Genomic DNA, 26,908 nt, shown 5'->3' with positions numbered 1-26,908 from the left:
GAGTTTAAAGTGTTGAGCTCCTACAGCTTTTCACTCAGTTGAATCCAAATTGGTCTCCAGGTATTCAAAGGGTGTGAGAGAGGGGTGACTTCTTGTCTCATTACAAATGACAAAGGAGTGAGAACAGGGAAGGCCATGCCCGCCAGTAGGTGGGATATGTTGGAAGGCCCAGATTTGATTCTGTCCTGCAGCAAGGAGACCTTGGTGGCTGTGCTGAGCTTGAAAGGTCCTGCTGCCGGGATGGGCAGCTCGATGTGGAGGGTAGGCTCAGAGCTTACAAGAGCCTCTGCTTCGAGGGGTTCCAGTGTGCTATCAGTCATTGCTGTTCAAATGACATGTTGTGTAGGGGTAAGGAGATAATTTGTTGCATTAGAAGCCTGTGGACAACTTAGAGGCATTATGAGTGGCTCAGAGTCTCCAGGAGTCATGAAGAGAGGCTGCTAAAGTATCTACAGTGAAGGATTCTTTGTATGTGTATTTATGTGCTTGTGTGTTGGTTTGGGGGAGGAAGTAGCACTACTGGGAGTGTCTATTGTATTATAATTTTGACAACTTTCAGAATCTTTTTTGGGAGGGAGCCCTGTTCAGAGTGGACTGACCTGCAAGTAACAGCATAAACAGGCTTACGTAGAGTTTGTGAACAACTAATATATCACCTCCAGAATCCAAAAGGACCTAAAAGATGTTGGATTTGTGTGTGTGTGTTTTTTTAATTTAACTTATTTTATTCAAGTATATTTGATTTACAGTGTTGTGTTAATTTCTGCTGTACAGCAAAGTGATTCAGTTACACATTTTTTTATACTCTTTTCCATTATGATTTATCACAGGATATTGAATATAGTTCCCTGTTGGACTTGTTTTAATGTTGTTTCTTGACATTATCAGGGATGGAGTCGCCCTTGGTTTACCAAATAGTTTTCAGGAATTTAACCAAAGTAGCAGGCCTTATACTGAGTGTGGAGCAATGGCCCATCTTCTTTTCATGAGTATTTGTATGTCCTGAAGGAGTGTGTCAAAAGAATGACCTTAGAGGAGAATGTAACATCAATCCTGTGCTCCTGGAGAGACCTGGATACAGTTACCTGTAAAGGCTGTATGGAGTGGCAAGGCTTTTGAGATACCCCGTGTGTAGCCAGGTAAAGGTATATCTTGACCCTCGGGAGGTGAAGGCAAACTGTGACCAAGAGGTCACTGAACAGAACATGCTTATCAAACTTACAGCCTCAGAATATTTATCAGTTTCTGATTGAATGGTGTCAGTAATTTTAATAGTATTGGACAGAGGCACCTTCATGGGTAGGACCATGGCGTCAGAGACACACTCATCAACTGTGAGGCCCTATTCTTCACTCCATCTTTACCAGGCCACACTGGGCTACTAAGTGGAGAAACAAAGATAATTACTCTTTCATTAATTGGGTCTTATATAACAAATCTCAATCTTTGAAGGCCTTGTTTTATCTTACATTGAGCTATGTTAACTGTTTTAAGTAGAGTTGAGGGTAGTACAGAGGGTCTCACCTTTATAAAAGCCATCTTGCAAGCTCCAAAGACTTGATTAAGATTTATTACTCATTGGATCAGAGCATCCTTTGCCACTGCATGATATTTTAGGACAGTGTGTTCCGTGATCAGGGAGAATTTAGGCAAGGTAGTTCTGGTAGTTAAGGTGAGACATACATATTTGTTGCCCATTTAATGTTGAGTATTTCCCTAAGATTATAGAGAGTAGCTTGTTTAGATTTAGTTCTTTAAGTCTTCAGGGATAACTGTAGTTTGAGCCCAGTATTGACTAAAGCCATGAATATTTGCCAGTCAGTGCATTTTAGCAGGTGTTGAAGTTCATTCAAAACCTATGCTGTAAATCCCACTCGTGGGCATATATCTGGAGAAAACTCTAATTCGAAAAGATACATGCACCCCAGTGTTCATAGCAGCACTATTTATAATAGCCAAGACACGGAAACATCTTAAATGTCCATTGACAGATAAATGGATAAGGAAGAGGTGGTACATGTACACAATGTACTTCTCAGACATAGAAAAGAATGAAACAATGCCATTTGCAGCAACATGGATGTACCTAGAGATCATCATATTAAAGGAAATCAGACAGAAAAAGACAAAAATCATACAATATCACTTATATGTAGAATCTAAAAAAATAAATGAATTTATTTACAAAACAGGAATAGACTTACAGAAATAGAAAACAACCTTATGGTTACCAAAGGGGAGAGCAGGGTGGGGAGGTAGGAAGAGATAAATTAGGAGGTTGGGATTAACATATGCATGCTGCCATATATAAAATTGATAAACAAAAAGGATCTACAGTATAGCACAGGGAACTTTATTCAGTATTTTATAATAGGCAATAATGGAAAGGCATCTGAAAAAGAATATAGATATATAACTGAATCATTTTGCCTTATACCTGAAACTGACACAATAATGTAAAATAACTATGTTTCAATAAAAAATAGTTGTATATATTTAAAAATTCTGTGGTGTAGAATTTTGTTGTATAAATTATTTTAATATATTTTGGATTTCCAACTGAGTCAAATTGTGGACTTGTTTCAATTTTTTTGTTTACTTGTTTCTTCTTCCTGTATACAGCTGTGTTTCTCTCTTTCTCTTTTTTTGGTGGTTAGAGAATGTACGTTGGGTAGAGGAGGTCCTTTCTATCTTTTTATATTTCTAAATTTCCTCCTCCAGAGAACCTCAAATCAGTATCACGAGGGTTTGGGGCTTCACCCCTGGCAGTGTTTACTTCATAGAATTTAGGAAACTCAAGCTTAAGTTTTTTATTTTTTAGGTCAGAGCTCAGGTTTGTTTTTTTTTTAAATAGAAATATAATTGCTTTACAGTGTTGTGTTAGTTTTGCTAGTTTCTGCTGTAGAACACCTGTGAATCAGCTCTATGTATACATGTATCCCCTCTCTCTCCTGCCTCCCTCCCACTCATGTAAGTTGAGTTTGAGTTACCCTTTGCTGTGCTATGCGGGTTCTGTGAGTGCTTTTCAGTGTAACCCCGAGGATCAGCATTTTGTTCAAAGAGGCATAGGTGGTGGCTGCAGTAGTGGCCGTGGCATTTAAGAGTCCTGGTGAGCTTTGTGCTCTTATAATAGATGCCACTTCACCTCACTTTTCTTTCTTTTTTTAGCTCCATGGTGACTGCTTTCATGAGTGACCACCTCATGGGCCCATATCTTGCAATGGATGTAATCTTTTCCCTAAGCACTGAGGTGGTGCTGGTGGTCAAGAATCTGCCTGCCAATGCAGGAGACGCAGGAGACACTGGTTCAATCCCTGGGTTGGGAAGATACCCTGGAGTTGGAAATGGCAATCCACTCCAGTATTCTTGCCTGGAAAATCCCGTGGACAGAGGGGCCTGGCAGGCTACAGTCCATGGGGTTGCAAAAGAGTAGGACATGGCTAGCATGTGCCCATAAGCACTCTATACATTGAGGCCAGTGCCTGGTTGAGATACCGGATTAATTTATTTTATTTCTTTCATTGTTTGTATAAATCAGACAATTTACCAGGTTCCTTACCAATGGGCAGTAAGAATGTTTCCACTTTCTTTGTCTTAGAAACTTTGTTGACCTCATGTGCACATTAAATTGATGAACTGTAGTACATCTATACCCATTTTAAACCCAATTGCATTGCAAATTATTCTCCAAAGAGGTTGAACCAATGGTTACTCTCATTACATTGTATTTATTATTATTATTTTTTACTGTCTAATTGTTACTCTAGCTGACTGAACTTCTAGAGGCTAAGGACTTTGTGTTTTACTCATTTTTGAATCTCTAGTACAAACTAATTTACCTAATAAATAGTAGTGGTTGGAAAATATGTGATGTGAGTATGACTATATGAACTGCAGAAGCAAAAACATTAATTACTGTTTTCTAAAAGTTTAAATATTGTCCTTTTCACAATAATTTGTGTATTTTGAGCATTTATTGTTTTCTTTTTAAAATGAACATTTCTCAGTAAGTAATTTAAATTGTTTGATACTTGTTTCCAGGTAATAAACGAAAGGAATTCAAGTTTTGCCACTGGGTTAAGGAAGAATTAGAGAAAATCCTACTCCACTTGTGGATGAGGGTGATATAGTGTCAGCTAAAGAACAGGGGCCAAATATATATAACTGGAGTGGTGACTGAAGCTTTTTATGGTAATTTATTTTCTTTCTTATATCTTCATTTTAGCCTTAAATTCAAGATTTCTTTGTAGCAATTCTTATAACTTATAATATTTATAATATTTTCTTGTTCAGTTCAGTTCAGTCACTCAGTCGCGTCCAACTCTTTGTGACCCCATGAATCGCAGCACGCCAGGCCTCCCTGTCCATCACCAACTCCCGGAGTTTGCTCAGACTCATGCCCATCGAGTCAGTGATGCCATCCAGCCATCTCATCCTCTGTCGTCCCCTTCTTCTCCTGCCCCCAATCCCCCCCAGCATCAGGGTCTTTTCCAATGAGTCAACTCTTCTCATGAGGTGGCCAAAGTATTGGAGTTTCAGCTTCAGCATCAGTCCTTCCAAGGAACACCCAGGGCTGATCTCCTTTAAGGTGGACTGGTTGGATCTCCTTGCAGTCCAAGGGACTCTCAAGAGTCTTCTCCAATACCATAGATCAAAAGCATCAATTGTCTAAGTTGGTCATAACTTTCCTTCCAAGGAGTAAGCATCTTTTAATTTCATGGCTACAATCACCATCTACAGTGATTTTGGAGCCCCCAAAAATAAAGTCTGACACTATTTCCACTGTCTCCCTATCTATTTGCCATGAAGTGATGGGACCAGATGCCATGATCTTAGTTTTCTGAATGTTGAGCTTTAAGCCAACTTTTTCACTCTCCTCTTTCACTTTCATCAAGAGGCTTTTTAGTTCATAAGGGTGGTGTCATCTGCATATCTGAGGTTATTGATATTTCTTCCAGCAATCTTGATTCTAGCTTGTGCTTCTTCCAGCCCGGCGTTTCTCATGATGTACTCTGCATATAAGTTAAATAAGCATGGTGACAATAACAGCCTTGACATACTCCTTTTCCTATTAGGAAAAAGTCTATTGTTCCATGTCCAGTCCTAACTGTTGCTTCCTTACCTGCATACAGGTTTCTCAAGAGGCAGGTCAGGTGGTCTGGTATCCCATCTCTTTCAGAATTTTCCACAGTTTATTGTGATCCACACAGTTGAAGGCTTTGGTGTAGTCAATCAAGCAGAAATAGGTGTTTTTCTGGAACTGTCTTGCTTTTTCTATGATCCAGTGGATGTTGGCAATTTGATCTCTGGTTCCTCTGCCTTTTCTAAAACCAGCTTGAACATCTGGAATTTTGCGATTCACATATTGTTGAAGCCTGGCTTGGATAATTTTGAACATTACGTTACTAGCATGTGAGATGAGTGCAATTGTGCAGTAGTTTGAGCATTCTTTGGGATTGCCTTTCTTTGAGATTGGAATGAAAACTGACCTTTTCCAGTCCTGTGGCCACTGCTGAATTTTCCAAATTTGCTGGCATATTGAGTGCAGCACTTTCACAGCATCATCTTTTAGTATTTGAAATAGCTCAACTGGAATTCCATCACATCCACTAGCTTTGTTCATAGTGATGCTTCCTAAGGCCCACTTGGGTTCACATTCCAGGATGTCTGGCTCTAGGTGAGTGATCACACCATTGTGATTATCTGGGTCGTGAACATCTCTTTTGTACAGTTCTCCTGTGTATTCTTGCCACCTCTTCTTAATATCTTCTGCTTCTGTTAGGTCCATACCATTTCTGTCCTTTATTGTGCCTATCTTTGCATGAAATGTTCCCTTGGTATCTCTAATTTTCTTGAAGAGATCTCTAGTCTTTCCCATTCTGTTGTTTTCCTCTGTTTCTTTGCATTGATCGCTGAGGAAGGCTTTCTTATCTCTCCTGGCTATTCTTTGGAACTCTGCATTGAAATGGGAATATCTTTCCTTTTCTCCTTTGCTTTTTGCTTCTCTTCTTTTCACAGCTATTTGTAAGGCCTTCTCAGACAGCCATTTTGCCTCTTTGCATTTCTTTTCCATGGGGATGGTCTTGATCCCTGTCTCCTGTACAATGTCACGAATCTCCGTCCATAGTTCATCAGGCTCTCTGTCTATCAGATCTCGTCCCTTAAATCTATTTCTCACTTCCACTGTATATTCATAAGGGATTTGATTTAGGTCATACCTGAATGGTCTAGTGGTTTTCCCTACTTTCTTCGGTTTAAGTCTGAATTTGGCAATAAGGAGTTCATGATCTGAGCCACAGTCAGCTCCCGGTCTTGTTTTTGCTGACTGTACAGAGCTTCTCCATCTTTGGCTACAAAGAATATATAATCAATCTGATTTCGGTGTCGACCATCTGGTGATGTCCATGTGTAGAGTCTTCTCTTGTGTTGTTGGAAGAGGCTGTTTGCCATGACCAGTGTGTTCTCTTGGCAAAACTCTATTAGCCTTTGCCCTGCTTCATTCCGTACTCCAAGGCCAAATTTGCCTGTTACTCCAGGTGTTTCTTGACTTGCTACTTTTGCATTCCAGTCCCCTGTAATGAGAAGGACATCTTTTTTGGGTGTTAGTTCTAAAAGGTCTTGTAGGTCTTCATAGAACCGTTCAACTTCAACTTCTTCAGCGTTACTGGTTGGGGCATGGGCTTGAATTACCGTGATACTGAATGGTTTGCCCTGGAAAAGAACAGAGATCATTCTGTCGTTTTTGAGATTGCATCCAAGTACTGCATTTTGGGTTCTTTTGTTGACCATAATGGCTACTCCGTTTCTTCTAAGGGATTCCTGCCCACAATAGTAGATATAACGGTCATCTGAGTTAAATTCACCCATTCTAGTCCATTTTAGTTCACTGATTCCTAGAATGTCAACATTCACTCTTGCCATCTCCTGTTTGACCACTTCCAATTTGCCTTGATTCATGGACCTAACATTCCAGGTTCCTATGCAATATTGCTCTTTACAGCATCGGACCTTGCTTCTATCACCAGTCACATCCACAACTGGGTATTGTTTTTGCTTTGGCTCCATCCCTTCATTCTTTCTGGAGTTATTTCTCCACTGATCTCCAGTAGCATATTGGGCACCTACCAACCTGGGGAGTTCCTCTTTCAGTATCCTATCATTTTGCCTTCTCATACTGTTCATGGGGTTCTCAAGGCAAGAATACTGAAGTGGTTTGCCATTCCTTTCTCCAGCGGACCACATTCTGTCAGACCTCTCCACCATGACCCGATTGTCTTGGGTGGCCCCACACGGCATGGCTTAGTTTCATTGAGTTAGACATGACTGTGGTCCTGTGATCAGATTGGCTAGTTTTCTGTCATTATGGTTTTAGTGTGTCTGCCTTCTGATGCCCTCTTGCAACACCTACTGTCTTACATGGGTTTCTCTTCCCTTGTACGTGGGGTATCTCTTCACGGCTGCTCCAGCAAAGCGCAGCCGCTGCTCCTTACCTTGGACGAGGGGTATCTTCTTACCGCTGCCCCTCCTGACCTTCAATGTGGAGTAGCTCCTCTCAGCCCTCCTGTGCCTGCGCAGCAGCTGCTCCTTGGAGGTGGGGTTGCTCCTCTCAGCCGCCCCTGACCCCGGGCGTGGGGTAGCTCCTCTTGGGTGTGGTCCCTGACCTCCAGCGTGTGGTAGATCTTCTTGGCCGACATTTTAGATATTTAAGTTTTAATCTAGAGCCCCAAAGACATTTCTGATTATACTCTCCTTTGGCCACTAGAAGGCACTGTTGTCTGGTTTGATGGAGTTGGAAACTACCTGCTTCAGTTTCCCTGGGAGAAATCTACACCACAGAAATGGATTCTATTTACATTGTTGCTCCTTATATTGGCAAGAGACTAATATTACACAGAGATTATAGTTCTCAGTGTTACTGAGAAGCCAGCTATTTTACATAAATTTGATTGAAAGAATTGGTTCCTGAACCTAAAAGGAAGTTTAACAATGTTTGACCTGTAGTATATAATGATTTTAAGATAGGTTTTAAAACTAGAAGTTTCATATTCTGTTTGCACTGTGCTCACCTGGTTGCATATCCTGGATATGCTTCAAATTTCCCTACTGTAAAATGAGATTCCTTCTTCTTGATTAGGAGCACAGTCTTTCGTAAGAACATTTCTGTTACCATGTGAATGCTTGCAGTTATTATTTTAAAGGACTCATGCTAAATCCTATGACAGTTATGAGCCATTTGATACAATCTGGTATAATGCCACTGTAAGTGAAATTTATATAAGGTTCTAAGGCATATGTAGTTCCAATAGTAGTTCATTAGAAAGCTCATCTCTTGACCAGGCATACTAGAGAGCAGAATTTCTCATAATTTCAGAGTAGACTAAAAAAGACATTAATAGGTATAAGGATCAGTTTAAGCACCATCATTCTGTTCATAATTAGCAGCTCATTTATTGAATGCTGTTGAATCTTAACATTAATAACACATTCTTCCTTCCTATTAGAAAACTTAAGATTTTTTGAACCATATCCCTAAGGAAACTATTTGGTTGCTAAGAAATATACAAATAAGTGCACATCCTAAAAAAGAATATGTCCTCCATATTGATTGCATTGTTTTAATCACATTTTGAGAAAGTTTGACTGTTGTAGTATTTTTGTCTTTCTGCATTGTGTTTTATAGCTTACGTTATTGTTTGGAAAGCCTTTATAACTCCAAGGGCTAAATAGTTACCATGACAGACTTAAAGCATCAAAAAGGGTGAAGCAAGAAAAGAAAAAAGCAAATGAATGAGAGAATTTAGAGATAGAAGGAAAGAGAAAAATAGAACTTTGTTCTAAGCTTTACTACTCTTTAGTATATGGACCCAGCAGACTTGGCAACACTTGATTAGAAATGCAGAGTCACAGGCCCAACCTTGCACTTACTGGATGAGAATTGTCATTTTCACAAGATTTCCAGGTGATTTGTATGTACATTCAAGTTTTAGAAGCACTGATTTAGTGCTGAATGTCCTCTTTGGCCCAATTTAAGTCTCTATGATGATTGTAAACACAATTTTTATATGAATTCACATGGAATAGATTTAAAGACAAATATAACATCTCAGAAATTTTACTGACCTTTCCAAAGGTCACTTTTCTAGAAACCAGAACCATCATAACTTGAGAAGCAAACAAAATTCCAGCTGAGCTATTTAAAATCCTAAAAGTGCTACACTCAGTATGTCTGCAGATTTGGAAAACTCAGCAGTGGCCACAGGACTGGAAAAGATCAGTTTTGATTCCAGTCCCAAAGAAGGCCAGTGCCAAAGAATGTTCAAACTACCATATAATTGTACTCAGTTCACATGTTAGCAAGGTTATACTTAAAATCCTTCAACCTAGGCTTCAGCGGTATGTTGACTGAGAACTTCCAGAACAAGCTGGGTTTCAAAGAGACAGAGGAACCAGAGATCAAATTGCCAACATTTATTGGATCATGAGGCAAGGGAATTCCAGAAAAATATCTACTTCTGCTTCATTGACAATTATAAAGCCTTTCACTGTGTGCATCACAATATACTGTGGAAAATTTGATCACCTTACTTGTCTCCTGAGAAGCCTATCTGTGGGTCAAGAAGCAACAGTTAAAACTGAACATGGAACAGTGGACTGGTTCAAAATTGGGAAAGGAGTAAGACATGGCTGTATATTGCCACCTTGCTTATTTAACTTCTATGCTGAGCACATCATATGAAATGCCAGGCTGGAGGAATCACAAGCTGGAATCAAGATTGATGGGAGATACATCAACAACCTCAGATGATACAACTCTAATGCCAGAGAGGTAAGAGAAACTAAAAAGCCTCTTGATGAAGGTAAAAGAGTAGAGTGGAAAAGCTGGCTTAAAACTGAACTTTCTAACTGATCTTACTTAAAAAGTAAGATCATGGCATCTGGTCCCATCACTTCATGACAAATAGAAGTGGAAAAAATGGAAACAATGACAGATTTTATTTTCTTAGTCTCCAAAATCACTGGGGATGGTGACTGCAGCCATGAAATTAGAAGACGCTTGCTCCTTGGAAAGAAAGCTATGACAGACCTAGACAGTGTATTAAAAAGCAGAGACATCACTTTGCTGATGAAGATCCATATAGTCAAAATTAAGGTTTTTCCAGTCATGTATGGATTTGAGGGTGGACCAAAGGAAGATTGAGTGCCAAAGAATTGATGCCTTCGAACTGTGGTTCTGGAGAAGACTATCGAGAGAGTCCCCTGGACAGCATGGAGATCAAACCAGTCAGTTCTAAAGGAAATCAACCCTGAATATTCATTGAAAGGACTGATACTGAAGCTGAAGCTCCAATACTTTGGCCACCTGATATGAAGAGCCGACTCATTGGAAAAGACCCTGATGCTGGGAAAGAGTGAAGACAAAAGGAGAAGGGGGTGGCAGAGGATGAGATGGCTAGATAGCATTAGTGACTCAGTGGACATGAATTTGAAGAAACTCCAGGAGATAGTAGAGGATGGAAGAGCCTAGTGTGCTACAGTCCATGGTCACAAAGAGTTGGACACAACTTAGTGACTAAACAGCAAATGACATCTCAGAAGTTTTACTGACCTTTCCAAAGGTCACCTATCCAGAAACCAGGACTGTCAACAACTTAGAAGCAAGTAGAAACAAAAAAGAACCTGAATAGCTAAATGAGAGTTCACACTGATGGATCTTGTAAGAGGAGAGTCCCTAAGCCTTCATATGGGATTTCTTTATTTTTGATTTTTTTTTAAATAAGCCTAAATAAGAAGATTCCCATTGGGTAGTTGAATAGATTATTTGAGATCCGAATTATCTGGTGATAACATATGGACAGTAGCAAGAGATGACAGGAGCCACTCAAGGAGTTTGGGAACCTGAGCCTCTCAATGTGACAACCAAAGGCCTGTGCAGATCATTGACTCTAATATAGCACTGTAACTGTTAAAAATGAAGGTTAAGAAGTCTGGAAAATAAATAATACATTTTTTCCCCCTATGCCATTTTAAATCCATATGCTTCCACCACTCACTTCATGTTGCCATTTTTATGTTCTCCTGGCAATAAAGTAGGGGTTGAATTGAAATGTGAAACCATTGGGTGGTGCTTTGGGTGGGATGGGGGTGGGGACTCTGAAGAGCTCCAGTCCTTTATGTCTCAGTGCAGAAAGAATTCAGTCAGATGCAAAGTGATAGATAAGTGATTTATTAGACTAGGAACACTTGTGAGGCTTATAGGCAGGAGGGCGAGAGGGTGCCACCTTGAGAACTTACTGGGCTACAGTTTTATAATCAGAGGAAAAGTGGGGAGGGGGAAAAGACCTTCTTTGTCATTCTTGAATGGATGTCATGCTTCCATCATCAGTTCCTCTCCCAGGTTGGGTAGGGGAGTTTTTTGGTCCCTATATGGTAAAGCTAGGTCAACAAATTATTGCTTCCTATTAATATGTGTGCAGAGAGCATGTCTTGACTTACTGAGTTCACTGAGCAGGATGTGGGTCTCCTGCTATCATTGTTTCATTGTTTGGGGCATGTCTCTTGCTTCCCTTGCATTGTTTTGTTGCCAAACAAGCCTGCTTGATTTTGTGGTTAAGCACACCTGCTTTCCTGAGTAATCATTAACTTAAAGGGTCTCCCATGTTTTTTCTACTTACAATCCCCTAGTGGGATTAATGTTTTAATCACCTACTTTGTCCCTTTACTCTGTCTCTATCAGAATGAGTGCAGTAAGATGGCAAGGTTCACTGAGGGATCCAGAATTAACACAAGAAAGACCAACAGCATAACAGGAAAATATTCATGAGACACATGACCTGGTAGTTAGCAAAGAATTAGAACAGTGTCTGAGCTTCCTCAGTGGCTCGGTTGTAAAGAATCTGCCTGCAATACAGGAGATGCAGGAGACACAGGTTCAACCCCTGGGTCAGGAAGATCCCCTGGAGAAGGGAATGGCAACCCACTCCAGAATTCTTGCCTGGAGAATCCCGTGGACAGAGGAACCTGGCGGGCTACAGTCCTGGGTTGCAACCTGGGTTGCAAGGAGTCGGACATGACTGGAGTGACTGAGCACAAGCACAGAACTCTTTCACCAGAACATCTGAGGAATCTAGATTTGGGCCTTTTCACTTTGAAAGTTTCTACCGAAGAAGATTGTTCACTCTGTAAAGTTTTGGTATGTAGAGAGTTAAGCCCCAGGAATCTGAAACATTCACTCATGTGGAATACCTCGTGTATTCTGGCCTGACTACCTGTGTTGATCTAACTGTAGTGAGTTTATGTTTAATTTTACCTTATTGAAAAAATTTTGGGGGGGTTTTGGGGAAAGCTATGACATGTGGTTTCTTAGTTTCCCAACCAGGGATCAAACCTGTGCCCCCTGCAGTAGAAACATGGCGTTCTAACTAAAGTGAATTTAGAGAGTAACATGATACAATTAAACGGATTGGAGATCAGGAAGAAAACACCTAGGATAGAGTGTGTGCTCTGCCCCTGGTGATCTCACTGTGTAGTGCTCTTGACTATGTTGCTTAACCTGTTTGGCCTCAGGTGCTTCACTTGTAAAATTAGACATTGGGCCATAGCATTGCAGCTCTGTCTTGAATCACGGAAGAGGGTTATGGCTAGCAAGCGCTCATAATTTACAGTCCTGAAAGAAAGTATGTTACATGGGGAACACCTTCTCTTAACATTGTCCCAGTGGTAAAAAGACTGAAAAGTTCTAGATAAGGAGACATACTATTTGTCATATTGGAAAATTGTTCTGATGCTTCCCCACACCTAAAGAAAAAACATTGTGAAAACAAGAGGCTACACGAAAGTGAACCAAAGTTTATTGTCCCCCCTTCCCACCCCCAGGTTGACTTCTTTTAGGCCCTATCTATCTGTTCTTATGCTGCTTAACAATCTGGCTAGTAAGTGTCTTTCTGATAGTAGGACTTTAAATTAAATCACCACAGCAATAGATACTGAAATCACCAGCTACCGATTTTTTATTTCCATCTTACAAACATAGGAATCCTAGTATGTGGGGGATGAGTTTTATCATTAATTTTTAATTCCTAATGTAACAGTAAAAATTATATGAAATGAAGAAATTAAATTTAAAATGAAGTTAATAGCAAGTAAATATTTGTGCTTTGCCCTTAGGAAAAATACATAGTGAAGGGCTTCCCTGGTGGCTCAGTGGTAAAGAATCTACCTGCCAGTGCAGCAGACATGGTTTCAATCCCTGGTCCAGGAAGATCTCACATGCCTCAGAGCAACAACTATGCCCACACGCCACAACCATTGAGCCTGTGCTTTAGAGCCTGAGAGCCACAATTACCAAGCCCATGTGCCCTAGAACCCATGCTCTGCAATAAGAGAAGCCCCCCAAAACGAGAAACCTGCACACTGCACCTAGAGAGTAGCCCTCACTCTCCACAACTAGAGAAACGCCCATATAGCAGCGAAGACCCAGCATAGCCAAAAATAAGAGATAAATAAAATTATTTTTAAAAATTTTAAAAAATATAACAAAAGAAAAAAAAAAACCCAAATCAAAACCCTTATTTTCTTTCCTGACTAAAGTGATGATGTATTCCCCGTGGGTTAGGTCCCAGAGGAAAAGCATACAGAGCTCTGCAACAAAAGCATTTATTTAGTAAAACCTCTTAGTGATGCAGAGCTCACAGCTATTGGGAGTAGAAAAAGAGATTTTCTGTTATGTAGGTTTATAAGATGACATCCTTTACTGGATTTTTTTTAATACAAGTATTAACACTTTGGGTTAAGTAGTTACTATAATATTAAGCAGTCTTTTGTACCTTGGTATTTCATTACTATTAAGTTTTACATTTAAAAATATTTGTCACTTGTATATGCATGCATGCTAAGCTGCTTCAGTTTTGTCCAACTCTTTGAGGCCCCACAGGCCAGGCCCCTCTGTCTGTGGGATTCTCTAGGCAAGAACACTAGAGTGGGTTGCTATGCCCTCTTCCAGGGGATCTTTCCGACCCAGGGATCAAACCTGTGTCTCTTTGTCTCCTGCATCACAGGTGGATTCTTTACCACTGAGCCACAGGGAAACCCATGTACAAATAAATAGTATGCCTATGTTTTAGTTAAAATATTTGGATTTGATTTTTTTCTAGGTCATGGTCTAGTTTTTCTGATTGTACAGGAAATCAGAAGTCTTTCTTGTGTGCTTTGTCCTTGACTTATGGTGTGATCATAGTATTGTTATTCACAGGTGAACTTTTCCACTTGTAGGGGATGAAACTTGTCACAGTCCTGGTCTATAGGTACATCATGATGATTAATTAATGTTTCACTGTAAAAATTGTTTTAAAATGCCCAAGAGGATTAATTAGTATGTTTATAATATACTCTGGCAACTTTGGAGAAGAGGCTTCCTGTAATGCGTTGTCCATTACAACATATCTTGAATTTTTTTCAAGCTAAAATGATATTTTGGGTTTCCACTTTGGAAATTGGTGAAAAGATTAAACTAATTTTCCAATTTCTGTTGCATTAAAATATATTTTAGGAAATTAAAAATTTTAATTGAAGATATCATTTGAAATATCTATGTCTCTGAACACTTTTAGACTTAATTATAAAGAATAGGAACTAACACTTTTGGCAGTATGGAGAGAGGACTATCTAACTTAAAAGCTCTTTTGCTACAAAGTACCTAGAAATTCTGGATGAAATGTTACAAACATATTTGTAATCAAATGCTTTTCTGGGCTCACAGGTAGCAAGGGAAATACCTAAGGGCTAAAGGAGAAGAGGGAACTGATTACCAGATTTGTGAGCACATGAATGTATGCCAAGGCAGCCCTGAGGAGTTCATTAGTCTCAGTAGCCAAAGGTTTAATGGCCACACCGGGGTAGGGGATAGTGCCTTGAATTTGTAGAAATTAGAACTGAGAACTCTTTATAAAGCCATGTCTCTTAAAGAGTTTTACCCTCTGTGGAAGGTCAGGTTGAAGACAAGGAAGCTTATCTGTCTAAACTTGGGCTTGGGTTGGTGGGAGAAACTGGGACTAACTGTAGTTCATCTTTCATGAAGTTTTGGGACTTGGATTTAATACTTTATGAGTGAGCAGAAAGAAATTAAATAAATAGCATGTTAGTCCCTCCAAAACTTCATGTCAAACTACCAGAGTGAGCTTCTATGACCCTAGTCATTACATTATTTTAATTACATTATTTCTCTGATCAAGATGTTACTTATTAATAAGTAGTAAAGTAGTAAAGTGGCCTAACAATAGTCAGTAAAAATAAGGGTGTGGAGTATTGACATCTGGAAAAAAGTGTGTGAAAGTGTTAATCACTCAGTCATGTCCAACTCTTTGCAACCCTAAGGGCTGTAGCCCACCAGGCTTCTCTGTCCATGGCATTCTCCAGGCAAGATTACTCGAGTGGGTAGCCATTCCCTTCTCCAAGGGGTTCTTCCCGACCCAGGGATTGAACCCAGGTCTTGCATTGCAGACAGATTCTTTACTGTCTGAGCCACCAGGAAAGCCCATTGACATCTGAACCAGCATTATAAGTACTTTAAACATTTCCCCCTCTTACGTAGAATTAACACCTTCATTCTATCCCTACTAACTTTCCCTTTTTTTCGAAAATTCTTTTTTTTTTTTCCACTTGTAGTTTGAGATAAATACTATTTTTCCTTTAAAAATTGGTTTTTTTTTTTGGCTGCACCTCAGGGACCTTCATTCCCTGATCAGGGATTGAGCTCTGCACTGGAAGGTGAAGTTTTAACCATTGGACCACCAGGAAAGTCCCAAGATAACTTTAGATTCACCTGGTTCTAAGAAATAATGAGAGACTCTGTATGCTTTAAAAAGTTTTCCCTAATGGTAACATCCTGCAAAACTGTAGTACAGTGTCATAGATAGCATATTGATAGTGATAAGGTCAAGTTATGGAACATTTCTATCACAATAAACATCTTTTTTTTAAATAGATTACAACCCTTTTATAGACACAACCACTTTCTTTCTTCCCCTTGCCCCTACTTAACCCTTGGCAACCGCTAATCTGTTTTCCATTTCTGTAATTGTGTCATTTCAAGAATATTATATAAAGGGAATAGTAGTTATGTAACACTTTATGTTGGCTGTTTTCACTCATCATATTTCCCTGGAGATCCATTCATTTTGTTTTCTGTACCAGTAGTTCATTCCTTTTTAATGCTAAGTAACATTCCGTGGTATGGATGAATTCACCATTCATCCGTTGAAGAACACCTGGGCTATTTCCAGTTTTTTATTATGATAAATACAGCTGCTGTAAACATTGATGTACAGGTGTTTGTGTGAAAATAAGTTTTCCTCTGGGATATATGCCCAAGAGTGCAATTGCTGGGTTATCTAATAGTTGTATGTATAGTTTTACAGAACTGCCAAGCTTTTCTAGAGTGCTATACCATTGTACATTCCCACTAGCAAAGTGTGAGAGATACAGTTTCTCTGCATTCTTGCCTCCTCACTGAGGGTTTTTATCATGAAAAGGGCCCTTTGTGTAAATCTGAATTTTAGAATATAGCCATACCTTGTTTTATTGTGTTTTACTTATTTGCATTTCACAGATACTACATTTTTTACAAATTGAAGTTTTGTATGAACCCTGTGTTGAGCAAGCCTATCAGTATCATTTTTCCAATAACATTTACTCACTTTGTGTTTCTGTGTCACAGTTTGGAACTTTTTCAATATTATATTTGTTATAGTGATCTGTGATCAATGATCTTTGATGTTACTATTTTAATTGTTTTGTGGTGAACTATAAGGAAAGTTATGACCAACCTAGATAGCGTGTTAAAAAGCAGAGACATTACTTTGCCAACAAAGGTCCGTCTGGTCAAGGCTATGGTGTTTCCAGTGGTCATGTATGGATGTGAGAGTTGGACTGTGAAGAAAGCTGAGTGCCGAAAAATTGATGCTTTTGAACTGTGGTATTGGAGAAGACTCTTGAGAGTCCCTTGGACTGCAAGGAGATCCAACCAGTCCATCCTAAAGGAGATCAGTCCTGGGTGTTCATTGGAAGGACTGATGCTGAAGCTGAAACTCCAGTACTTTGGCCACCTCGTGCGAAGAGTTGATTCTTTGGAAAAAAACCCTGATGCTGGGGGGGATTGGGGGCAGGAGGAGAAGGGGACGACAGAGGATGAGATGGCTGGATGGCATCACCGACTCGATGGGCATGGGTTTGGGTAGACTCTGGCAGTTGGTGATGGACAGGGAGGCCTGGCGTGCTGCGATTCATGGGGTCACAAAGAGTCAGACACGACTGAGCGACTGAACTGAACTAAGATGACCTCCTTGGTTGTGTGGCTTGTGGGATGTTAGTTCCTGGACCAGGGATTGAACCCACAACCTTGCCAGTGAAAGCTCGGAATTTTAACCACTGAACTGCCAGAGAATTCCCCAGCAGCAGGGTTTGAGAGGATTGACAGTAGCCCCTTGCACCAGGTTTTTTTTTTTTTAACCTTTGTCAGTCTTTTTAGAGGTTTTCCAGTTTCACTGATAATTTTTAAAAAATTATCTCTTTTTTCATTGATACTCTATTTGTTTTTGTTTTTCTGTTTCATCGATTTCTGTTCTATATGTAATCTTTATTACATATATACTTTTTTGCTCATGTTGGGTTTATTTTGCTCTTCCTCTTCTAAGTTTTTGAGTTGGACAATGAGATTATTACTTTTCCTCTTTCCTAATGTGTTGCATTTAGTGCTATAAATTTGTTTCTTAGCTTTCATTGTGACCCACAGATGTTGATACATTGTATTTTCATTTTCATTCAGTTCAGTATACTTTTTTATATCCCTTGAGGCTTTCTCTTTTATCCGTGGATTATTTAGATATGTGTTTTTTAGTGTCCAAATGTTTGGAGATTTTTGTGCTCTCTTCCTGTTATTGATCTGTGGATTGATTTCATTGTGGTCAAACACACTCTATATAATTTCACTTCTCTTAATTTGTTGAGATATGGCTGAACATATATTCTATCTTCGTTTATGTTCTAATACAGTGAAATGTGAACAAAATGATGTGTGTTGTTTCTAGAAGGGGGCCTTAGAGTTGGTACACTATTTGCCATCTTCTTGTCCTAGGATGCTGGAGCCCTTATTAGCATATGTCCCTATGTAAGGACAGTGTGGAGCTAAGGCTTTTGCCAACCCACATTGTTCATTTACATTTAAACAAGACATAAACTCTTGTTCTTGTAAGCACTGAGACTTTGGGGTTTGCTTTTTGATACAGTACAATCTAGTCTTTTATGACTAATGTACCAAATTAATTTACTCTTTATTTTTTCACTTTCTCTTATTCCAGTCTGTTGCCAAAACTGCCTTAAAAATCCGCTTCTGAGATTATGGCGTGAGCCACAGATACTAACTGAGACTCTCCAGATCATTTTTGATTAGCTAGGTGTAAGCCATTAAGACTTTTGGACTGCAAGGTGCTAGTTTATTGAATTTTACTGTGTTTGCATGTAGAAATATGCACCAAAACTATTTGAATTACTTAGAGTGAGAGGATTGTTATTTTTTTGAAAATAATGTTAGAGAAAGAGGAAATTGGGACCTTTAAGGACAGATACTTAGTATTCTGATTATAATTATACAGTTAATAGTACTATATTATATACTTAAAAGTTGCTAAGAAACTAGATGTTAAATGTTCTCACCACAAAAAGAAATGATAATTATGGGATGTGATGGAGGTGTTAGCTAGTGCTACAGTGGTAATCATATTGCAGTATATAAGTGTATTAATTAATACATTGTATACCTTAAATTCATTCAAGTATATGAATAAATAAAACTGTATAAATTCATACAGTTAAATGTCAATTTTTTGATCTTTTTAAAATGGATAAGATTTTTTTTAAATGGATAAAGACTTAATGTTTTCTTCCTAGAGTATGAACATTGCCTTCAGTGTAAAATAAAATGAAATAATTTTGAAATTATAATAGTTTTTCAAATTATGCAATTTATCTTATTCAATTTTTTAACAAATAATTTTTATTGCAGTATAGTTGCTTTATAATGTTATATTAGTTTCTGCTGTATAACAAAGAAAATCAGTTATACATATACATATATCATCTCTTTTTTAGATTTCCTTCACATTTAGGTCACCACAGAGCACTGAGTAGAGTTCCTTGGGTTATACAGTATGTTCTTGTTAGTTATTTATTTTATACATAGTAATGTTTATTTGTCAATCCCATTCTCCCTGTTTATTTCACCCTCTTACCCCCTTGGTAACTATAAGATTGTTTTCTACATCTGTGACTCTATCTCTGCTTTGCAAATAAGTTCATCTGTACCATTTCTCTAGATTCTACATATAAGTGGTATTATATGATATTAGTCTTTCTCTTTCTAACTTATCTCACTCTGTATGTCAACTTAAACTTTGAAATTTAATTTTTTGTGTAATTTCAATTTTTATAAATTTTAAGAGTTTTTAAAATTTTGAAAATATAAAATTATACAAAGAAGAAAAGTGAAATTCCTTGTTTTCTTATCAACCAGAGAAAACTATTTTGAGATATTTGCTTCATTTTTTTCTATGTGTGTGTGTGAACTTTTTTTCCTTTGGTATAATTGGCATCAGTATGTTTTGTTGTTCAGTTGCCAAGTCGTGTCTGACTGGCATGACTCCTCTGTGCTCCGTTATCTCCTGGAGTTTGCTCAAATTCATGATCATTGAGTCAGTGATGCTATTAATGTCTAACCATGTCATCATCTGCCATCCTCTTCTCCTTTGGCCTTCAGTCTTTCCCAGCATCAGGGCCTTTTTCAATGAGTCAGCTCTTCGCATCAGGTGGCCAAAGTATTGGAGTTTCACCTTCCGCATCAGTCCTTCCAATGAAATTCAGGGTTGATTTTCTTTAGAATTGACTGGTTTGATCTCCTTGCAGTCCAAGGGACTCTCCAGCACCACAGTTCAAAGGCATCAATTCTTTAGCACTCACTGTTCTTTATGGTCAGCTCTCGCATCCATACATGACTACTGGAAAAACCATAGCTTTGACCACATGGACTTTTGTCAGCAAAGTGATGTCTCTGCTTTAATACGCTGTCTGGGTTTTTCAGAGCTTTCCTTCCAAGGAGCAAGCATCTTTTAATTTCATGGCTGAATCACTGTCTACAATGATTTTGGAGCCCAAGAAAATAAAATCTGTTATTGCTTCCACTGTTCCCCCATTTGGGGGACCCCAAATGGGACCCCACTTCAGGTCCCATGAAGTGATGGGACCTGATGTCATTATCTTAGTTTTTTGAATGTTGAGTTTTAAGCTAGCTTTTTCACTCGCCTCTTTTACCCTCATCAAGAGGCTCTTTAGTTCCTCTTCCTCATGTATTGACTCTTTTATTGTTATGAACATATCTTAATCTCTAGTAATATTTCTTGCCTTAAAGTTTATTTCAGCTGATAGTGGTATAAGAACTCCAGTTTTCTTGTGATTACTGTTTGCATGATGTATATGTCCATTCTTTCACTTTCAGCCTCTTTGTGTTTTTGTATCTAGGTTGTGTGTCTCTTGTGGACAGAGTATAGTTGGGTCTATTTTTATCCAGTTTGACAATCTCCATGTTTAACTTATTTATATTTAATGTGTTTATAATATATATTTACATTTTAATTGGAAATTTACAAATTAATTGGAGATAACTTGGATTTACAAATAGCCATTTTGTTGTTTTCTCTGTATCTCATATATATTTTTGTTCCTCTGCTCCCCCTTTATGTGTCAAATAAATACTTTTTAGGATACCACTTCAGTTCCTCTTGATTTAAAAAATGTATTTGAGTGTTTTTAAAGGATTGCTTGAGGGATTACCGTGTACATCATAACCTCTCACTGTACACTTCAGATTACTAACTTAATTCTGCTAAAATAGTGAATCTTTGTTCTATCCTAGCTCCATTATCTCTCCCCTGCCTTTATATATATATGTCTCATATGTGTTTCATATATATGATACATATATATGTTTGTTCTGTGTGTATATCAATTTTGCTTTAATGGGTCTAAGTCTGAATCTCTTGTCTTTATCTTATTTGGGATTCATTACTCTTCTTTGATTTGTACATTGTCCTCAAATTTTGAAAAATTTGACCAGTATTTACATATTTTTCTGCCTTCCTTTTCCTTCTGATACTCTCACTTAATGTTGCCACAGAGGTCTCTGAGTCTCTTGTTTATTTTCTTCAAACTTTTTTGTTTCTGTTCTTCAAATTGGATAAGTTTTATTCATCTGTCTTTAGTTCACTGATTCTTTCTCTGCCATTTTGAAGCTTCTTTTTTTTTTATTTTGGTGATTATAGTTTTCAACTTCAGAATGTCAGGGTTTTTTTTTTAATTAAAAAAAGTTATTCATTAAGATTCTCTGTTGAGATTCTGTACTTGTTGATATGAGTCACTGTCATCATACTTTTCCTTAATTCTTTGAGCGTTGTTCTCATTAGTTCATTGAAGATATTTTAAATAATTGCTTTGATGTCTTTGCGAAATCCAGTATCTTGGAATCATGAAAGACTCTATTGCTTGCTTTTTCTCTTCTTAATGTGAGTCACATTTTCCTATTTCTTTTTATGTTTCATATTTTTTTTGAAAATTGGAAACTTAGATAATGTATTGTAGCAGCTGTGGATTCTGATGGCATCCTTCCTGTCCCTAAAACTTGTCATTCCTGATTTTTGTTTAGAATTGCTCAGAGTAAATCTGTGAAATACATTTGTCCTGTGGTGTGTGGAAACAATGATCTTTGCTCAATTTATTATCATTGTTGTTGTTTTGTTTTTAAGGTTAGTTTCCTGTGTCACTCCTTGTATCAGTCAGAAATTGTGCTTAAATACAGAGAGCCACTAAGGCTTTCTGTTTCCACTGACAGATCTGTGTATAGATTGGGTAGTGCATTCAAAATTCAGGTCATTTTAAAATTTGTCCCTATTTTTATGTTCCCTTGAGACTTCTTGTATCTCCATCTAGGTGTCTTGCTGAAAGTATTACTTTTGTTTCGGGTTTGGAGGACTTGTTAACAAAAGTCACTTGTTACACACAATAAACAATTTCAATATTTAATTGAGGATTAGTTGACTTAATTTCAATATACAGTCATTAAAAGAAAAGAGAAATAGAAACAATAGTGAAAAGTACAGCACATACATCACCAAATTGGGCCAACCAATGTGCATGTGTGTGTGCTCTGTCGTGTCTGACTCTGTGACCCCATGGACTGAGCCTGCCTGGATCCTCTGTCCATGGGGTTTTCCAGGTAAGAATACTGGAGTGAGTAGCCATTCCCTTCTCCAGGGGATCTTCCCAAACCAGGGATCAAACCCAGATCTCCTATACTGCAGGTGCATTCTTCACCAGGGAAGCCTGACCAACATGTAGACTTAAAAACAGCCCTAAGAAGTCCCATGTAACAGCTATTTGAAGTCCCAGTTGGGAAAAGGTCCTGGGCACTGCATCCACTCCATGGATGAGACCTCAAATTGCAGTTTCTGCGGTTCCCACTTATAATCCTAGACTGCAGACTGATATCATCAGTTTGCATGCAAAAATTCACCTCTGGTTTTACTTTAACATTTTTACAATGCTGTTTGTTTTATATTGTGAGTCATAGGATTTCGTCAGACCTCGCTGCAGTTGGCCAGACCTCCAGGTACTCAAGAGTTCCAAGACCCACTCCCTTTCTTATCTAAAGTGCCACTTGACTCTGTTCTTGCAGGCAAGCACGGAATTTGGTTAGTGTCCAGGCAGGTTAGAAGCAAAGTCAGGGGCCTGCTATCCTGCTTCTGAAGCCTGAACAAGACTCCCTCCATATTAATTTGCCTGATACCAGGAGTGTGTGGATAGTTTGGGATTTCTCCAGTCTCTCTTGCACATGCTTGTAGCCCCTGTTTATCTAGGATTACATGATGAGTGTATTAAGTTCATCTGTGGCTGCCTCTCCTCTACAATCTCTCTGTTAAGTCCCCTACTAATCTGACAGTCTGCTTGTTCTTGTCCTGATAGAGATTTCAACCTCACACTTGCTTGGATAGCTTCAGAAATTTTCCCTTCACTTCTGGGATAGGTTTTCTGTTTTCCACTCTGAATCAACTCAGTCCTGCTCTGTCAGCCTCACTGCTAGTTTTCATGGCCTGTTCCACCTTTGCAGAACTACTACACTGACCTAAATTGTGGGGAAGAATGAGTAACGGGAGCAGGCACAAGAAAGAATGCCACAGACTTCTGATGTTCATACCCAGATTCAGTAGATTTTCCTGATGAAATATTTCTCATTTTATTGTATGCCTCTGGTCAATTTCCAGTCAATTCAGATGATTGTTTTTGACAGTTTTTTTTCCCCCCATCTATATGTTGATTTTGCAGACTAGTTGCCAAAGTTCTTACTCCATCATCCTGGAAGCATCCTTTGCTTCTTTTTGGGTTTTTTTTTTGGAAATATTTATTTTATGTGGTTTTTCATATAAAGACATACAGAATATTGCACAAAAAGGGTATGATTTTAAAGTCCATTTTAATTTTATTTTCTAAGATACTACAATTCAGCTCATTTATAATTAAACAGAAAATTAATTTTTTATTGTTGCAGATTTCAAGTTCCACCTATAAAGACAGGAATGAAGAGTATAAAAGATAGTTCGCACATCTACCTGATACAGAGAAACTGATAGCAGGTAAAAAATTTAAAAAAAATCAAGAAGGTACAAAAACTCTTTTACTACCTCATCAAAATAGAGTTGATGAGTAATAATATTCATAGAATATTTTAGCCTTTATGCTCAGCAGAAACTGTTTTTCAAGATAAACAGCCTCTTATCATCTGTCATCAGACAATATAAAATGAAGTTGTATAGATATGTGTGTCATTGACACTGTATCTGGATAGTACAGTTATAGGTGGCTTTACATTTCTACTTTGTAAATGTCTATACTTTCCAAATTTTATACAATGAACAGGTTTATTATAGCAGTGAAGAAAAATACTAAAATTGTGAGTTTTTTAAAAAGCACATATACATACTGAAAACTACAGACAAAATATTAACCAAAATTACATACCTATACAAATTAACCAGAGACCCATCCAAAGGACCATCCCTCTAGATGGGTCCATCCTAAAGGAAATCAGTCCTGAAAATTCATTGGAAGGACTGATGCTAAAGCTGAAACTTCAATACTTTGGCCACTTGATATGAAGAACTGACTCCTTGGAAAAGACCCTGATGCTGGGAAAGATTGAAGGCAGGAGGAGAAGGGGATGAGAGGATGAGATGGTTGGATGGTATCACCGACTGTATGGACATGAGTTTGAGCGAGCTTCGGGAGTTGGTGATGGACAGGGAGGCCTGGTTGTGCTGCAGTCCAAGCGGTCGCAAAGAGTCGGACATGACTGAGCGACTGAACTGAACTGAACTGATACAAATTAAAATATATAATTGGGATCATTCTGTACAAATGGCTTTAACTTCTTAGATTTAACCACATATTAGATCACTGTCTTCTGAAACAGAGAATCTTTAACCTTTAATTTTAAAAAACAACTCACTGACATTTCAAATCCACAGTTTCATACTTTATAGGTTAGTTCAATTAATATTTCTTAGTACTCAGTCTGTGCCAGAGACCATGATGTTTCTGAAGAACTTGGAGTCTCGTGGAAAAACATCATATATAAAGAAATCACTATGATTCAGGTTATATGAACAGTTTTAGCAAGGTACAGAAGTATTACCTGGAAATAAAGATTTAGTGTACACCACAGTATCCTTCTAACTGATCTCTCTCCTAGTCTTACATGTCTTCATTCTATTCAGGGCTATAGGTATAGTGGTTTTTTTCGAAGAAGCACATCTGATCAGTTTAAAACCCTTCATGAATGGTATTCCAATGACCTTAGAATAAAGCTTGACTGCCTTTCTATGTGCCTTTTGTATATGTTAATTATCCTTTCATCTCTCTTCCTTTATCAAGTTCCATTGAGTCTCTAGTCTTTTTTGAAGTCAGCTTTCTTTATGTATGTCATTTCCTTTTTTGGGGGGGCTTTTTTACTTCATTTTACCTAGAACTGTTTTCCCTCTTCTATACCTGGTTGTCTTTTATTTATATATTTTAACATATATATTAATGTATTATGTCTATTTGCATATAACTTTTGTTTATATATTTCTCATTTAGGCATGCCTTTACTGTAAATTTGACTGGGCTGGTACAGCTCTTATATTCATCTACTGCTCACCAGCGTAACAGCAGTAGTAGTAGTAGTTAAAATGTAGAAACACTGAGCCCCTCAAGTGACTCCTCACACCTTAGCTGTCCCGGCTTCTCTTGTAGGATTCCCAGGGCCTTCACATAATCCAGCAATGAAAGGTTTTATATCTGATATAGAAAGGTCCTGATCCAGCACTGTGGTTGGTGACCAGTGTTATTATTGTAAATATCACCTGTGGATAGATACCTCCAGTATGTACTCTTGTAGTGTCCTTCACACTCCTGAGTCCCTTGGACTGCAAGGAGATCAAACCAGTCAATCCCAAAGGAAATCAGTCCTGAATATTCATTGGAAGGATTGATGCTGAAGCTGAAACTCCAGTACTTTGGCTACCTGATGGGAAGAACTGACTCATTGGAAAAGATCCTGATGCTGGGAAAGGTCAGGGCAGGAGGAGAAGGGGACAACAGAGGATGAGATGGTTGGATGGCATCACTGACTTGATGGACAGGACTTTGAGCAAGCTCCAGGAGTTGGTGATGGACAGGGAAGTCTGGTGTTCTGCAGTCCATGGGATCACAAAGAGTCGGACACAACTGAACGACTGAACTGAACTATTTATATTATTGGGCTTCCAGGTGGTGCTAGTGGTAAAGAACCCACCTGCTAATGCAGGAGACATAAGACGTTAAATCCCTGGGTCGGGAAGATTCCCTGGAGGAGGGCACGACAACCCACTCCAGTATTCTTGCCTGGAGAATTCTATGGATAGAGGAGCCTGGTGGGCTACAGTCCATGGGGTCACAAAGAGTCGGACATGACTGTGACTAACACTTTCACTTTTATCTATATTATTTGCTATTGTAACCCTAGTACAGAGGTCAGTATTCAACATATTATAATGGGTACCCAGTGATTGAATGGATGGTTGATGGATAGAGAAATGAGGGAGTAAATGAATTATCAGTGTCACTTAAAATCAGCAGAATAGATGAGCTCACCCATGGATAACATATAGAGTTAAAGTAACACTAACAAAAGAATCATGGCATCAGTAGAAGAAGAAAATCCAGTAAAAATCAAATTTAGAAGGAAAGGTCAAATAATGTGTGAAGATCCAGAAGAAAGTAGTAGCACAGTATTTTTGCGTATAAAGAGTTGTTAAGAATCATTATAGTTTAACAGTGTGAAATACAGATGAACTAAGTGAAAATAACAATTTGTGAAGTTGATCTAAAGTAACTATATAGAGGAAATATTCAGTGTTAAATGAGCATTTTAAAAAATGAAAAGAAAGTAGAATCAATAACCTAAGATTACCCCTAACAAATCTATAAAAGATGAGGAAATTAAACCTAAAGCTACCAAAGGGAAAGAAATGATAAAGACTAGAGCATAAATTAATGAACTTGAAAACAGAGGAAAAAGAAGAGAAAATCAATGAAGCCAAAGCTGGTTCTCTGAAAAAATTGATAGGCCGAGAATTTGGTTAACCAAGAGAAATGATAGGTGACATGTATTACCAATATCAGCAATGGAAGAGGGTTCATCACTGTTGATCCCCTGAATATTAAAAGGATAATAAAGAAATACTGTGAACAACTCTATGCCCATAATGCAATAATTTAGATAAAATAGACCAATTTC

General features: G+C 38.3%; 1 protein-coding gene across 1 annotated transcript in view; it reads left to right on the top strand.

Annotated features, from left to right (window-relative positions):
• GRAMD1C (GRAM domain containing 1C) overlaps positions 1–26,908 on the top strand; it is a 111,217-nt gene that overhangs the window by 2,368 nt on the left and 81,941 nt on the right. The window contains 4 exon segments of the mRNA XM_043874265.1: positions 4,042–4,085; positions 4,087–4,179; positions 14,464–14,473; positions 23,642–23,726. Of these exon segments, the coding sequence (XP_043730200.1) occupies positions 4,042–4,085; positions 4,087–4,179; positions 14,464–14,473; positions 23,642–23,726 (232 nt within the window).

Source organism: Cervus elaphus, chromosome 19 (assembly GCF_910594005.1).
Source record: "Cervus elaphus chromosome 19, mCerEla1.1, whole genome shotgun sequence".
NCBI lineage: Eukaryota > Metazoa > Chordata > Mammalia > Artiodactyla > Cervidae > Cervus > Cervus elaphus.
Note: the sequence above shows the minus strand (reverse complement) of the source record. Positions and strands in the feature narration are given on the sequence as shown.